At 40.4% G+C, this 17,003-nt stretch overlaps 1 protein-coding gene across 3 annotated transcripts in view; it reads left to right on the forward strand.

Moving 5' to 3' along the window:
- PAFAH1B1 (platelet activating factor acetylhydrolase 1b regulatory subunit 1) overlaps positions 1-17,003 on the forward strand; it is a 63,458-nt gene that overhangs the window by 24,296 nt on the left and 22,159 nt on the right. For all 3 annotated transcript variants that reach the window (XM_048823782.2, XM_075120909.1, XM_075120908.1), the window contains exons 2-3: positions 2,136-2,356; positions 10,997-11,081. In XM_048823782.2, coding sequence (XP_048679739.1) covers positions 2,325-2,356; positions 10,997-11,081 — 117 coding nt within the window. In that variant the 5' untranslated portion in view covers positions 2,136-2,324. The remainder of the gene's footprint in view (positions 1-2,135; positions 2,357-10,996; positions 11,082-17,003) is intronic.

The raw sequence follows: 17,003 nt of genomic DNA on the forward strand, positions 1-17,003 counted from the left end.
CTTGAGGCGGCCATTTAGGGATCTGGGGCAAAAATTGGGGATTGGTCCTGCTTTGAGCAGGGGGTTGGACTAGATGACCTCCTGAGGTCCCTTCCAACCCTGATATTCTATGATTCTACGATTCTATGATTTTTCTCCCTCCTCCTTGTAACCTTTTGTAACAACCCATACCATGAAGCAAGGCATAGGCACAGAACTAAGTGAAGAGGCAGTCATCTTTGTTGCCTGTTGCTGGTGGCATGGAGTCCATACTGTCAGCTCCTACAGCACTGTTTCAGTTAGTTCATGAAAAACATGTTTGACTGGCACTGTGGATGGGGTCAAGCAAATTAAATTGTCAGTCTTGTTTGTTGAGATTGTAAGCTTTTGGGGACAGGGACAGTGTAATACTGTGTGTACAATGCCTAGCACAGAGGAGCCGAGAGCAGAGCACCTAGGCTCCACCATAATACAAATAACTTATAGCCTAGACTTCAAAGCACATCTTCCCTGTGTCCACAATGGATAGCCAAATGGTGTTAAGCATGTGATAACAGCTGAACATTTTTTTTTAAGCACTATTCCTAAATCTAGCTTTTGAGGATGTGGACTAAAGTATGTGTACGAAAGAGTTGAGTTTAGTGTATAAAAGAACACTGTTCAGAGTAACAGCCGTGTTAGTCTGTATTCGCAAAAAGAAAAGGAGTACTTGTAGCACCTTAGAGACTAACCAGTTTATTTGAGCATAAGCAGCTGTAGCTCACGGAAGCTTATGCTCAAATAAATTGGTTAGTCTCTAAGGTGCCACAAGTACTCCTTTTCTTTTTTTTAAAAGAACACTGTCTGCTTTGAACAGGCTTCTTAACAAAATTCTGGATTAAACTGTGTTTATTAAATATATATATTCCAAATGCAAGGTCAAGTGAGCACAGAAGTACTGTAACATTTTTATTTTCACATTTTACTCTATTCCTAAAAATCACTCCCTTGTTTGGTCAGTCTGCTTTGCTCTTCAGAGGACTGAGTAAATGGTGTGATACAGAGAGAGACACTTGTCAAGTGCATGCGAAAAATAGGCAGTGATGCAGGATCCTGGCTTGCTCATAATGATATTGCTGTTTGCACAACAGAACCTGGAGCATGGAAGATCACTGGAACTGCAGGGGAAGCTGTGTTAAAGTGATTCAAATGACAACTCCTGGTCCAAATCTGATCATAACCATCCAGTAAAAGTATTCTGCGCACTAAGGATATTAAAATTCCAGTACTGCATAGGATAAGTTTAAGTGGTAAAAAGCAAAACTTATGCCATGACTCATCCTACCACTGTAAAGATTTAGATTTTGAAGATAATGTTGAGAATGAATTTGAAAATACTGTCATAAGTGACTGCATACTGTTTGCAAGATGCACCTTAGTACAGTTAAAGCAACAATCTTTAATTATGGTAATCCAGAACACCAAGAATTATACTACCTGGTCAGATTTTAAAAATCTATTTTAAAACTTAATGGCTGGGTGAAGACTTAGTACTAATATTTACCTTTTTAAAGGTATGTTTAGCAGATGATTAGTCCACGTTACAGTGGAAATTCTAGTGAACTTTTTTTGGATGGTGTATAAGTGCCATGACAGGCTTAAAATCTCATATTTAGTAGTGCTTTTTCATGTTGTAGGCTTTGGCCTAAATGCTTATTGAGTGCAGTCAATAGCTTTGTAACTTTAATTCAGAGGCACTCTGCCTTAAAGTCCATCCTTGAATTTGGGAGAAACAGGCAGTACCAAAATGGTTCAGATCATTAGTCCTCTGTGCCGGGTGTTACAAACTGAAATGGACTAAAATAATTGGGAAATCTTCACTTCACAATGTGGTGTGGAGATGTACATCATTAGTTATGGAGACTGCTGTGAGGAAAGCAACTAAAGATTGAAGGAGACTGCTATAGCCTATCCAGACCTCTCTTCTGAGAGGTGGAGAAAATTTGCAAGGGTGCAAGTCAGAAAAATTAATGTGGGAAGAATGCAGTAGTTTGCACACACACTTATCCATTTTCAGTATTCCAGCCTGGGTATGTAGATGTTCATGTGACTCCAAAATGGCGTCAAATGGCTTCATAAACCTTTTCAAAAGCAAAATGTATTTTTTCCCCTTCTAGATGGAATGAACCTTCCCTGTTGAATGCCTCCAGATTTCCTGTTGGATTTCACGTGTGGAGAAACATTTTTCCTTTTGGTTGAAGCTGCTCTGTGGCAGACTGAATTTTGGATCCAGGATTCACAAAGGTTTTTTTAATCTTGAGGAGGCAGCCACAGCTGAATCACGTTAGCCTGCCATCACAGCCACCATGGTGCTGTCACAGAGGCAACGAGATGAACTGTAAGTATTTTTTTACAGTATTTATTTAAAATAGCAAAAGTAACCTTTGCTTACACTTGGTTCTTATTCCATCAGCCTTCCAAAGAAACACTGATCTTTCTTTTCCAGTTTGATTCCATGAAATGGCTCTTCACGTATTTGTTCTACTTCAGTTAAGTTTCTGTGAATTACCTTTTTATGATCTGTCTGTACATCTGTACTTTGGTTATACTAGCAAAGAACTTGCTAGTATAAACTTGGGTGTTTAAGGATAGGAGTTCAGGAATGGTAGGCTGGAGGAGGGAAAACGTAACAAATTATTTGAAACAGTCTCTTAAAACTTTTATAGTGAGGCTGAAACTGGAAGCTTTGGTTTTTGGCACAGGAATGACTTGTTGAAAATTAGATGTAATCTGTTCAAAGTACATAGGAATAAAATATTGAAGTTTAGAGCTTTAAAATATTTGCTCTGTATTCTGTTTGTGATGTCTAGCAAGCACACGTTAACTTCTGCAGGACCAATGTAAATAGAGTAAAAACAATATGCAGGTGTGTGGAATGAGAAATACATGTACAATGCAAGTAAAATGATGATAAACGTATAGTGTTAAGTCTCTTTAGTTTCCAGACATAAAATAAATGATACCCTTCTTACAATCTGTCCCTGACCCAATCTGCTTCATCATTGGAGTTAACAATAAATAACCTACTTTCCAGTTTCCACTGTCACCCTTAGCCTCTGTCTCCTGTCAATGAAAGAGAGGGGGAGTTAGTCATGAAGAAATTAATACAAAATTAGTCCATCAGAAGTCTCTCCAAGTTCCTTGTTTTAATGGGGGGAATAAAAGGAAAGGAAGGTGTCTTGAGCAGATGCTGGTGCATCTCCTGCCGCTCTACCACCATTCTGGCCTGGTATGGATCTAGTCAGCAGGGTTCCTGTTGGCCCCGCGGCACATGGCCCTGGGAATACTGGAGCAGCTTACTCCTGCCTCCCTACATCCTCTTTTAAAATGAAAGTTCTGCTTAAAAAGATGAGACAAATATGGTATCAGGTCAATTTGGGGGACAGGCAATTGTCACATGATAAACTGTGACTGGTCTTCTGTGCATACTCTCTTCTGCATGTGTGCTTTTGCAGTAAACTACGATGGGATGTTTTAAATGGTGCTTGCATACAGGAGTTGGTTTGGTTTAGCACAATGCCCCAGTTGTTGATGGACAGCAGCCTAAAGTGTTTAAATGGCTCATGAATGCATGGACTGAACTATTCCCCTGTTATAAAAAGGGAAGGGAGAAGTTGGAGGAATTTTGCCTTGTTAAAAATAAAATAAAGCTTGGTAAAAGAATGAAAACGGTTTGGGAGTCAGGAACCCTAGCATTCTTATCCTGGCTCTTTTGGTGTCTTACTGTTTTATCTTGGACAAGTCACTTCACCTCTCTGCTTCCATTTTACCCTTTTAGATAGCTCCTCAGTGTCAGTACATCCCCTTAATATAATAATAAGTAATATTCACATGCCATTTCTTCCTGTTTTATTGCACTAAAGTAATTTTAAGTGAGGCAAAACCCTGATGTGCTAAAACGGCATGTGAACTATTAATTTTTTTTTTATGAAGGGTTATGCAGGTATTTATAGCACTGTTGATGAAAGGGCTAGGGATAAGTGAGGCAGGAAAGGCTTCCTGAACACATCTAGAATTAAAATATTGTCTTTTGGTTGCTAGAAGCCAGAACTTCAAGGAACAAATACATGAACAGGAAGGTGGGGATAACGAGACATTCTATGTGGATAATTAGGAGTTGACAAGGCACTTGGGGCTTCTTTACGGAGGGATGGCCTGAGAAGATGGTAGGGAGATCAGGGATCCATGAGTTTTGCATATGGGGAGTAGGAAATATTGGGAGGGGGTTGACGGTTCTCTCTGAATACAGACAGTGGGTTGATGTCTAGAATAAATGCCTAAGGGAAGAGGTATGTGTAACAGGAAGATGGGGATGTGATGAAGATCCTAGAGAATGAGCAGGGATGAGGAATTCAGAGGAACTGGGGAAAGCTGACTGTGTAGAGTTTGGGGAGGAACTTGGAGATGTCTGCCAGCCCAGTAGCTTATAAGGGAAGGTAGTTAAAAGAGATTTTGGTACATGCCTTATCGTGTTGGGAACAAATGTGTGTGCGAGAGACAGAAAGAGAGAGGATCCCAATGATTCTTTTTAAAAAGCTTGTCTTCCATGGTGCTATTTTAGGTGAAAACCTTGTAAGAAGTATTTTGGGGGCCCCTCCATTTTTTTTTTTTTTTGGGGGGAAGAATCTTGTTTAGGCCTGTTAATAGGTGTGAGGGGTAAAACATTTATATTTTTAGAGGTTGCTGCTTCAGTTAAGGCAAGTATTTCAAAGTGCTCTTTTAAGCACTAAATATTAACTATTATCCACATATTAAAGAAGACTTAATGATGTGAAATGTTTTTTGAAAGTTCTTTAATTCAGCTACAGGAAGTAGTACCATACACTCCTCTTTCGAAAGTTTTTGTAAAGACTTGCTACTGGACAAGTGCAGTCCTCCAATTTTTTATGATTTTTATGAGAAATAAATGTTGGTACACAGCATAATGATAGTAAAATGTAGTTACAAAGATTCTTATATTCCCAAAATGAATTGAGCTTGCTACTGTTGGTGGTACTTAGTAATGCACTGTGGAGTGTAGGGCATTCCACTCCCAGTTCGTTCAGTACACCACCCTATAGCGTTCGACTGTTGCAGGTTCTCTGTTATTAGCCTCCCCCAATGAGACCATATTGATGATGTCAGTAACTTGCCTTAGTTGAGAGTCAAGAGCCAGTATATAAACACTGGGCAAAAGGAGGAGATCTTAACCTTCACGGAAACAATGACTGCCTTCCGTTGGTCAGTGTGGGGCTTCTGATTTACCATCCAAACTACTGATCATTTTTTGGTAAAGTCTTAACTGTCTGACTCTTCTAAACATAACCAAACAGTCCTGTATTCAAATAATCCTGAAGTTGGCACCTTATTACTGGACACATTTGTTTCATTATAAGAATATTGCTCGGGCATGCAGGAGTGAAATCAGGAAGGCCAAATCACATCTGGAGTTGCAGCGAGCAAGAGATGTTAAGAGTAACAAGAAGGGTTTCTTCAGGTATGTTGGCAACAAGAAGAAAGTCAAGGAAAGTGTGGGCCCCTTACTGAATGCGAGAGGCAACCTAGTGACAGAGGATGTGGAAAAAGCTAATGTACTCAATACTTTTTTTGCCTCTGTCTTCATGAACAAGGTCAGCTCCCAGACTACTGCACTGGGCAGCACAGCATGGGGAGGAGGTGACCAGCCCTCTGCGGAGAAAGAAGTGGTTCGGGACTATTTAGAAAAGCTGGACGTGCACACGTCCATGGGGCCGGATGCGTTGCATCCGAGAGTGCTAAAGGAGTTGGCGGATGTGATTGCGGAGCCATTGTCCATTATCTTTGAAAACTCATGGCGATCCGGGGAAGTCCCGGATGACTGGAAAAAGGCTAATGTAGTGCCCATCTTTAAAAAAGGGAAGGGGGAGGATCCTGGGAACTACAGGCCAGTCAGCCTCACCTCAGTCCCCAGAAAAATCATGGAGCAGGTCCTCAAGGAATCAATTCTGAAGCACTAAGATGAGAGGAAAGTGATCAGGAACAGTCAGCATGGATTCACCAAGGGCAAGTCATGCCTGACTAATCTAATTGCCTTCTATGACGAGATAACTGGTTCTGTGGATGAAGGGAAAGCAGTGGACATGTTGTTCCTTGACTTTAGCAAAGCTTTTGACACTGTCTCCCACAGTATTCTTGTCAGCAAGTTAAAGACGTATGGGCTGGATGAATGCACTATAAGGTGGGTAGAAAGTTGGCTAGATTGTCAGGCTCAACGGGTAGTGATCAATGGCTCCATGTCTAGTTGGCAGCTGGTATCAAGCGGAGTGCCCCTAGGGTCGGTCCTGGGGCCGGTTTTGTTCAATAACTTCATAAATGATCTGGAGGATGGTGTGGATTGCACCCTCAGCAAGCTTGCAGATGGCACTAAACTGGGAGGAGTGGTAGATATGCTGGAGGGTGGGGATAGGATAGAGAGGGACCTAGACAAATTGGAGGATTGGGCCAAAAGAAATCTGATGAGGTTCAACAAGGACAAGTGCAGAGTCCTGCACTTAGGACGGAAGAATCCCATGCACCGCTACAGACTAGGGACCGAATGGCTAGGCAGCAGTTCTGCAGAAAAGGACCTAGGGGTTACAGTGGATGAGAAGCTGGATAGGAGTCAACAGTGTGCCCTTGTTGCCAAGAAGGCCAGTGGCATTTTGGGATGTATAAGTAGGGGCATTGCCAGCAGATCGAGGGACGTGATCGTTCCCCTCTATTCAACATTGGTGAGGCCTTATCTGGAGTACTGTGTCCAGTTTTGGGCCCCACACTACAAGAAGGATGTGGAAAAATTGGAAAGAGTCCAGCGGAGGGCAACAAAAATGATTAGGGGACTGGAACAAATGACTTATGAGGAGAGGCTGAGGGAACTGGGATTGTTTAGTCTGTGGAAGAGAAGAATGAGGGGAGATTTGATAGGTAGCTGAAGCAGCTGAAAGGTGGTTCCAAAGAGGATGGATCTAGACTATTCTCAGTGGTAGCGGATGACAGAACAAGGAGTAATGGTCTCAAGTTGCAGTGGGAGAGGTTTAGGTTGGATATTAGGAAAAACTTTTTCACTAGGAGGGTGGTGAAACACTGGAATGCATTACCTAGGGAGGTGGTGGAATCTCCTTCCTTAGAAGTTTTGAAGGTCAGGCTTGACAAAGCCCTGGCTGGGATGATTTAATTGGGGATCGGTCCTGCTTTGAGCAGGGGGTTGGACTAGATGACCTCCTGAGGTCTCTTCCAACCCTGTTCTTCTATGATTTGAGTCTTCAGATGTGTATTTGCTCAGGTTTTCACTGCTCAGGTGACTGGAAAACACAGCCTGGTTGTCTGATAATACAAGGGTGAGCTCTGTAGTAGTGCTGGCAGTTAGCAGAAATCTTTTTGTAAATTGCACAATTTATTATGGCTGCTCAACATTTTTAATTACCCTCTTGACAAATAAGCTATTTTGTAAAGTAGTGCTAGTTGAAAGGAGTAAAACTTCCACTGGTTTGGGTTGGATATTAGGAAAAACTTTTTCACTAGGCGGGTGATGAAGCCCTGGAATGGGTTACCTAGGGAGGTGGTGGAATCTCCTTCCTTAGAGGTTTTTAAGGTCAGGCTTGACAAAGCCCTGGCTGTAAAGCAGTATGCTATGAGAGAACCTCTGACCTGGTTTTAGTTTGAACCATTTAGTTTAAATGAATTTTTCTCTATGAAAAGATTCTGGCAACAGGTTTTTGGATTTTAAAAGGAATTGGCTTTCACACTTTTTTCAGTGGAGAAACCTATTCGGTATATATTTTGGGTTAGCCATAGAATTGCCAGGTTTATCTCTGGCCCTGAACTTCTTTGGCAAGAAGTGGTAGGATGAAGACAGTAGAGGAGAGGTTGAGATTGCAAGTGATTTCTTATTCAATATTTTTAAAGTTAAATGTAAGGTGAGATTTGTGGTTTTATCATTTTAAAAAAACCTGGAATTGGTCTAAAGCCTTGGAATATTTTAAGTGCCTTTTAGTTCTTCAGTGAACAAAAAGATGCCATCTTAAGTATAAGCAGCTTTACACATTGGTAAAGTAACAGTAACACTGTAACAGTGCAGTAACACATTGGTATGCACTCAAGGAAACTGAGTTCCTAATAATGGGAGACAAATTAAGGACTTGGACATTCTATTGTTGCTTGAGTTACTGCACACATGTAAATGACATCTTGAGCACCTTACAAGTACTGGATTAGACCTTTTGAATATTAGCCCATACCTGGGAAAGGACTATCCATCCATCATCTTATATATATTTTTTTACATACTCACTCTTCTGAGTAGACCCACACTTTTTAAATTTAATATTTATTTATTTAAAGTGTGGGTCTACTCAGAAGAGTGTCTATGTAAAAATGGAACTGCTTTACTATGTAGATCTGGTCCCTGTGTATATCTGCTTCTTTTAGTGATTAAAAAGTGGTGGTGGTGTGGGTTTTTTTTTTTTACACTGTTTGCTCCTAATGCTGCTGATCCAAGAGAGTTAGAGTGAAGTTGTGTTCTATTTAGACTCTTTTATTGAGAGTGATTTACTTAAGTTCCAATTGTCATATATGAGACCGTATGAATCCAGCTTGACTCTCAGATCCCAGGTAGAGTTTTCAAGGCTGGTACTGTGGAAAACTAACCCTTTTTATTTGTAAACTGGGTACACTGAGTTTGAGGTCATTTGAGTTAAACAACCTCACAGCCACTAAGTTACTTGCTCTGTTGAGCTTCACTGAGCTTCTGATGGTATTGGCCCTTTTTATTGTCCTAGATGTTTTTGCATAAAGAGAACCTTGTTTTTCAAACAAACACAAACAACCATAACACATTCATTCCTGTGGGTGAGGGGGAATACAGCACACAGTGGTAAGTGGATCTTGAAGTTTGTACACCCAACTACCCCACAGGCAGTGTAACATAGGGTCATTTCCTTCAGAAATTATAGTGGGGAAAGAGCAGTAATACCAAGAAAAAAAGTGAAATTGTTGCCTTTTGGGTTTCTTTTCTAACAGCAAAAAGTCTCTGCCTCTTGTGAATAAATGTCATAAGCTTTTTATGTTCTAAAATGATCTAATCTAGACACTATGTCCTCCTGTAGCCCTTAGTTTAGAACAGATCTGAGCAGGATAGCTTGGAAAATTAAATCACTCATAAATAGAATTGAATTTAAAATAAAAGTTGCCACACCCAAGATAAAACCAGTTTCTGAGGTGTTAGCCATTTTTGTTAAAATTAAGTGCATTGCAATGTTTGGAAATAAAGTAATCTGTTTTTAGTCTTTGTATTTATTTATTAAAAAAACATTTCTGTTTATTCATTAAACACTTGTGCATATATGCTGTATTGTTATCTGATGTGTAGTAAGGTAAAGTTTGTCATTCTTAAGTTAGTATTTCCTTGAGGTGGTCTGACTAAATACATTCAAAACATGGAATCACGTGTTTTTAAACATGTCTCTTAGTAGCAAGGCACTAAAGATTCTAGCTTGGTTTTGCAGATAAAAGATGTTAGTGGTATATCAGAGCTTGAATGTTGCAAAATTGCTGGCTTGCCTTGATGCTTACCTGGGAAATTTTGCTCACTCATGGCAAATGGATATTTCAAGCCCTGGCTCCTCTGCTTCAGATTCAAAGTTCTAAATTTTGCAAATATATTAAAGCCCAGTGAAATGTATTTTAATTTACAATTTTCATTCTGCAGTTATAGCTACTGTAGCAGATAGTTTGATTCAGAGACTCTTTCAAGGGCAAAGTAAACAAATTCAGGACTGAGTTTCAGCCTTCCTGGTAATTTTAACTGTTTTAGTTAGAATAGAGTGAGACTCTGTAACAGATGCAGAGTGTTTGCTATCTAAACCTCTTTAGGAAGTTAGCCCTGGTTGACCAACTAAATCAACACCAGCGAACTTCATGAAACCACCTGTAAGAGTTGCCCTTTTGACTAGGTTATTTGACTCTTGACAAACTTGTCCTTTACCAAACTAAAAATATAGGCAAAGACCATGAGGAAGACTGTTTCATTTGGAAGTGTCCCCAGTTAGACACACATACTGCAGAATAGTCTAGGTTTCTGTTTGTTATACCATGTAAGAATAACATTCCTCCCCCCTCCCCCCAAATCTATAATGAAGCATGAATTAAACTTACTGTGTTAAGGAGGAACATGAGGGCATCCTTTCATGTTAGAAATTCATTTTTTAATTATCTTGTACATAATGATAAACCTTTTTAGTTACTACTAAGTCACTTTCGGTTCTTTCTTATGAAGATTCTAAGTCTGAAACTTTATCTACTTAAGGATGTTAACTTACCTGTAATCTGAAGATGATATATACTGGTGGCAGAAATATATGTAGGGATACTTACCAATTAAAAACATAGTTTTACAGAATAATACAATGTATTCTAAAACTTGGGACATGTTCACTTGAGAGAATTGCACTGTTTAACCTAAGATATGAATTTAAACCAGTGCAAATCCCTGTGTGTACACTTATTTAGGTTTTGTCTTAAAATTGTTCCCTAAAATCTACTTGAGCTAAACCAAAAACCGCTCTTAAACCATTGTGGCTTTTATGTATTTAAGGCCTGCGTTTTCATCCTTACTTAAAGGGATAATGAGTATTAAAATAGTGAGCAAGACCAGCCTTTATCATAATAACTTGTCTGTTAAATACTGAATTTTTCAATCACAGCAAGTTTGCTAGAATTTAAAACTACATACTAAATGTGCATTTTTGTTTTACTGGTCATGTTTTGACATAACTTCGTATGCCATGTTTGCTTTTAAAGTTGGTTTGAAGGTTTTAGTCGTGTTAGCAGATGCTGTCTTAATACAATGAAGAACAAGGTTTACCTTATTGGTTACAATTTGAAAACCTGTACGCATGCGTTCTGTATTTTGTTTTTCAGTACTGTTCAGAACTGTGGCTAAGATAAGAATGTCTTACTGTTAAATCTTTTTTTCTTTGTCTAGAAATCGAGCAATAGCGGATTACCTTCGATCCAATGGCTACGAAGAGGCTTATTCAGTTTTTAAAAAGGAAGCTGAGCTAGATGTGGTGAGTTGAAACACAAGATTCTTCATAAAGCTCGTTTGTTCTGTAAAACGTTATATAAGTTCTGTGGAGTGCACTACTTCTGAACATCTGCTAAAACAGTCCTATTAGCTCTTACAATGTAGAAATTGATGCATCATACGCAAGCTTAATGCAGTAATCACTTTAAGACTCAGTAAATGTTCTCTCTATATTGTGATGGTCTCAACTCTGTAACGTGAAGTTTCTTGGGCAAAGTTCGTCCCACCACTTTACTCCCCTATTCCTGACACTGGTGTATTGTTCTTTAGGCCTGTTGTCCACCTGCCTGTCACCCATCACTCCAGAGCAGCCTGCTTTTCTGTGGTATTGTAGGGATCCAGTTCCTAAAGGGCTCTGAGTTCCTCCAGGATGAAAGGTGCTATAGCAATATAAAATAAACTTTTTCTTGATATCAAAAACCTAAATGTTCAGGAGAATGCATTTCATTTTCTGAGACGCATAATATTATTCCTTGAATATTCTGATGATGGTGATCATCTGAACCTGGCTGTACTAGTTTAACTCTGCTGGAAAATTAATCCATTTCCTTGGTTACTCAATTCTTATACTGAACTTTCGCCAGATATAGGATGAATCAGAACCCCTCCTAAAATGCTTAAGGGTCCCAGCTGGAGAAAGGAGTTCAAATTCTTCAGTTTTCCAGTTTATTGTTATGGAAACAGACTTAGTTTCAACCTTAACAGTGGTAAGACTGATTCACTTTTGACCCATCTAGCTTTGTCACAACTAACCCTGTCCATATCAAGTTTGGCAGGAAGTTTTAAGCTGGAGGGGAAACCTTTTGGAATGCATGGAGTAAATAGGATGAGTTGTTTGTGTCATAAGGGGAAAATGAGGGGATTGTCATACTTCCAGAAATATCCTTTTGTATTCATTTTAAAAATGCTGTAATCTTTTGGCCTCTACTCTTCTGTACTGGGAAGGGGTTTATGGACCCCACAACTAAGGCAGAGACAGGAAGAGAGCTGGAGCAGTACTGGGCCAGGAAAGCTCTGCCCCTTAGGCACTGCTGAGCATGCTCCTGGGGAAAAGACCAGTATAAAGAGATCTCCAGCAGGTCAGGGGAGTGGGGGAGAGAAGGCATTTCCAGGAGGAGCATTCTTCAGTAGTAGTAGAAGCCCATACTAAGGAGGTCTATGTATGAGTCCCACCCCATGCCTCCCCATCCACAGCCATCACTCAAGAGGGAGGGAGAACCACGTACAGTAGCACCGGAGGGTCTCCTGTATCAGCCCCAGGCTGTGGGGGGTTTGAAACAAGGGACTCTAACCCAGTAGCAGCCACACCTCAAACGGAGGCATCACGTGTGGTAGGAAGTGGCCCAGGGGAAGGTGAGCAGGAGGTGGGCCTAATCCTGGCTATTCCACGCTTTTCCTACCCAGCCCAGATTTCCCTGTTCCTAACTCTGGGATGAACAGGACAATGGGTTACCGACAAGGAAGCTGACCCAGCTGGGACTCGGTCCAGGACACATTGGGTAGAAAGAGGGACTGGAGGCAGAAGACCACTAGGCCTGCTGACTGAACAGACAACCCTGCTACATGTACTTATATGCATATATTTAAACTTTCTAAAATTTCCCGGCTTTCTAATGTTTGTTTAACTGCTAGATGGTCCCATCTCTTACCCCCAAATTTAATTTTTTACTGGGAATTATACAGAAGCAGAGAGCTAAACGAGGCTTTTATAGTCTAGAGCATTTATCTAACCAACTCTTATTAAGTGACTTACGAATTCTGGGCCTCCTGTTTTGAAACCTTAGTCAGCACCACTTCCACAGGATTAATGTGCTAATGCAACATGTTCCGTGTAGTAGATATAGGAATTGCTGAACTAAAGTGAAGAAATCAGGTGTCTGCTCCAGCTGTACGTACCTTCCAGATGTGGCTGAAACAGTTTTGGTGCCTCTCACACTCGATCGTTGATTTGTATTCCGTGTAGTCATGGGAGGCAGGGGATAGAGGTATGTGTAAGAAGTACTGGAGTGTGTTGACTGAAAGTGCTCATGTCACCTTTAATCCTGTCAAATACTAGCCTCTAAAATCTAGTCAGTTATTACAGATTGAGATTCTCTTGCGTGTCAGTAAAATTACTAATATTTGACACCTTGAACTTGATGGTAGCAAAGACTTATTTTTGATAAATGAGTCATTTAAAACTTAAGTGAAAGCATCTCTTGAACAGTTGAACATACACAATTTGTTTAAAAATAGCTTTTTAAAATTTTTCCAAGAGTTGAACTATTTGGGTCAGAGTGTATTTAATGTCTTTCCAAGAAATCATCTATCTATCTTTTTTGAAGGTCTATTTAAACTTTTATTAAAAGTACTATTTCTATAAAATGACAAATCTGCAATCATATTATTCTCATGTTATCCACATACCTTGCTTTTTTACTCCATAATCTAACAAATAAGTAGAAACGACTAGTTGGGATATCATACGTTTTATAATTGAAAACCATAATAACATTCACTTATCAAACTTATCCATCAACCTAATTAAATTTGGTGTGGTCCCCCCCCCCTCCCCAAAAGGTTAAGACCTAAATATGCTAGGCAGTCTGGTTATTTGATAGTCTTAAGGGAGGTACAAGAAAATCAAGTTAGTTCCTGTGTGCAATTTTAACTTTCTCACAGGAAAATGAGAATTAGATGGGACTACTTTAAAACAGCTAAAAAAGACTAACAATATCTGACACAGTAATGGGTTCAGTGAATGGTGAGGAGTTAAGCAGAACCCTGTCTGGGGATCGATTCTGGTTCCAGTATTGATTAATTCTGCAAATAAATCCAGTTCTCAGAAACATTGCTGGAGTAATAGGCTGCTCCACCATGGAGTCTGACCCAGATAGCATATTTGTCTAGAAACTTTGTGTGACGGGTTGTCCCCCTCTGGGGTGCCACCTGATGTACTGGGGTACCACTGAGCCCACTGGTTCCACCAGTCTGGGTTCCCGTACACTGCCCTGCTGAGCTAGGTCCTCCAGCACACACATAGATAGGGCCACACCCAGGTGCAGAAAGACAGACACTGAGAACAGCTCTGTGTAGGAAGACTCAGGTCGGGAATTGCCCAGCACTGAAATGCGCACCTCCTCTGGAGTGTAAACCCAAAATTGTCTTGCGCTGTACAGAAATCTGTACAGTGTAAGCTCATGAAATCTGCCCCCTCCCTCAATGTGGAGGAAGATATGCACAGTTTTTTGACCTCCACCCTGTTATGAATTCCACAAACTGGTTTCAGAATAAGCAAAAACAAGTTGATTTAACTACACAAGATGGATTTTAAGTGATTATAAGGGATAGCAAAAAGATCAAAGCAGGTTACCTTAGTAAAAAAACAAAACCCTCAAACTGAGTTTAATACTCTAGGTAGGTAGGATATAAATTGGCCAATGCTCATCCTGAGTGATAAACAGGCTGGCAGCCTGGGACCATCACTTTCCACAGTCCAGTCCTTGCCCCTCAGGTGTTTCCTGGTGGTGTTGTTGCAGGGACAATGAGGTCCCCTCATGATGTCATTATTCCCCTTTTAGATCTTCTCCCCACTTGCTGGAAAGCTCTTTTGCTGTGACCTGGGTCAAACAGTTCCCACTGTGTAGTGCTGTCTCTGAGAGGTTTCTATTGTACACAGTTCCTTGTGCTTGTGTGCATTTCCTCAATAAGCCATTAACATTGTTTGGCCTTCACTGTTGTATCTGAAAGGCTGCTTGTGGGTGTTTTCAACCTCACACGTGTTTCAGTAACGCATACATAGCCAAACTTCATAACTTCACATATGATAATAGCACATACAATCCAACAAGATATTAATGTCTAGCAGATCAAGACTTTTAGAATACCACCTCACAAGGCATACTTTGTACAAAACATATGCTAATTACTTAACAGGGGTGAATATTGGGATGTCAAGGTGTCACACTCTGAAGTAGTCTTCTTTCTCCCCCGCCTCTGTCCAGTCTGTATCCTTCCTCCAGCTCAGGTTGTCTCAAGACCCAGAGACAGAAGCTACATAACCTGTAATGTAGGCAAGATGCCCTTGTCTCCTTGCCTTTTTTGCCCCTCCTGAATCTGGGTTCTTTCTCTTGCTCTTCTCCTCACACACAGAGGGAGGATTAGGATTCAGTGTGTTTGCCTCCTTTCCTTGTATTCTTGGTGTTTAGTAGGGAAGATAGTTATCCCACTGTAGTGATGGGATCAGTTGCTCATTGTTGGAGCTCCTTGACTGAGCCCTTGAGCCTTAAAAGGGGGGAAAGTGCTTGGGGGAAAAATCCTCAACCATCCAAGCTTTGTTGGTTATTGCTTCTAGAGCTTCAACCTTCTCTTCCCCTCCCATGCACCAGACCTTGTACATATTCCCCACCTTCATCTTAAGCTCATTAAGTGAACAACCTCATGGAATCTGTCTCTGAAAACTTAGCAGGGAAAAAAAGGTTTCTTGGTACTCCTGGCTGCTATTGAGGCTTCAGAGAGCTAACAGGTCAGAGTTATCCAATTTGTGAGAAGAGGGAAAGGAATTATCTGATGGCATGGCCCTTCTGCACCCAGAAAACCAACAATTCCACGCAGATTCCTTTAAACTTTGGTTACCCTTATTTTCTCTTAATCTAATAGCAAAGAATCCCAGGGTTTTAGAATAAGACTGAACCCAGGATATTAATTTGTAATGTCTTCATCTTGATATTGAATAAAATACAAGTTTTTGGAAATGTCAGGACTCCAGAACTGCTCAACCCTAAAGGCATGTCCAGATGAAAAAAGCTCTTCAAGGACCATCATGATTTATGGGAGATGCTCTTAGGATTGATCCTGTGTATCACTCCGCTTAAGACCTTTGCCATCAAGGCAATGCCCTAGTATCTAAGACTTGTGATAATTTCAAAAAGAACTATAACCTAGTACCGAATGATGAAGAAGTCAGGTTTGTCAAAATGTACTTCTCTGATGCACCTTCAGGAGCTAGAATGGAATATTTGCAGAGAATCCTCCAAGTCTAAACTGCATTTGTTTTTTTTTTTAAATCCATTGGCTTGATTCATCAAATGACTTCTGTTTCATGTAACTTTTTTGTCTCCTGACCACTATCTTTGCAAGTCACAGGATGCCTTGGCTTCTGGCATGGAAATCTTGATTTCTGAATCAAATAGTGTCTTACTGTAGCTTCCTTTAACAGGAATAAGCTCCTGTGAGGAGACCAAGACTTTGGAGGCACAGTACCTCCCCTGTATACAGCAGACTTTACTCCTTCTTTCCTTCTTCCTGATGTAGAGACCAGCAAGGATATGGAACATATGGCTGATTCCAGGTTTCCATCTGTAGGTCCTACATCTCTAAGGGATCAAGTTAAAACTCATCCCGTGGCAAACTGAACAGATGAGATTTTGACCTGGTACCTAGTCTCCATTAGAGTTTTTTTTAAAGGGGGAAGGCTTGTTAGCTTTCATCAGTAACAATCGGAGTTTTCTGCCTTCAACTAGTTATTGTGTGTAATTAGACTCCTTATCCCCACATCTCCTGGAACGTTTTGTCCATTAAAGAAGACTTATCTGATAGCAACTGATCAGTTCATCAGTATCCGAGCAGTCCACAAAAATCTCCCAGATTCTGCAGCATATTTGCTGCTGCATTTTCCTAATACGTTAGGGGACATGTATTTAGATTTGAACTTTCACCACTTACAAACTACAAGATGGCAAGCATCAAGTCCATAATTGGAGCAGTGGAACCTAGAAACTTCTATGAATGTCTGCATAGTTAAAGTACATACCTCCACACTCCTGTTTTCTGTCAAGTTTCTCCCTAGTTTACTTTTGTTCCCTAGACATTTCCAGTTCCCATCCTTCCCCCTTCAGGCTGATATCTGCTGTCTTCCAAAGGTCTT

This window comes from Caretta caretta, chromosome 17 (assembly GCF_965140235.1).
Source record: "Caretta caretta isolate rCarCar2 chromosome 17, rCarCar1.hap1, whole genome shotgun sequence".
Taxonomy (NCBI): domain Eukaryota; kingdom Metazoa; phylum Chordata; order Testudines; family Cheloniidae; genus Caretta; species Caretta caretta.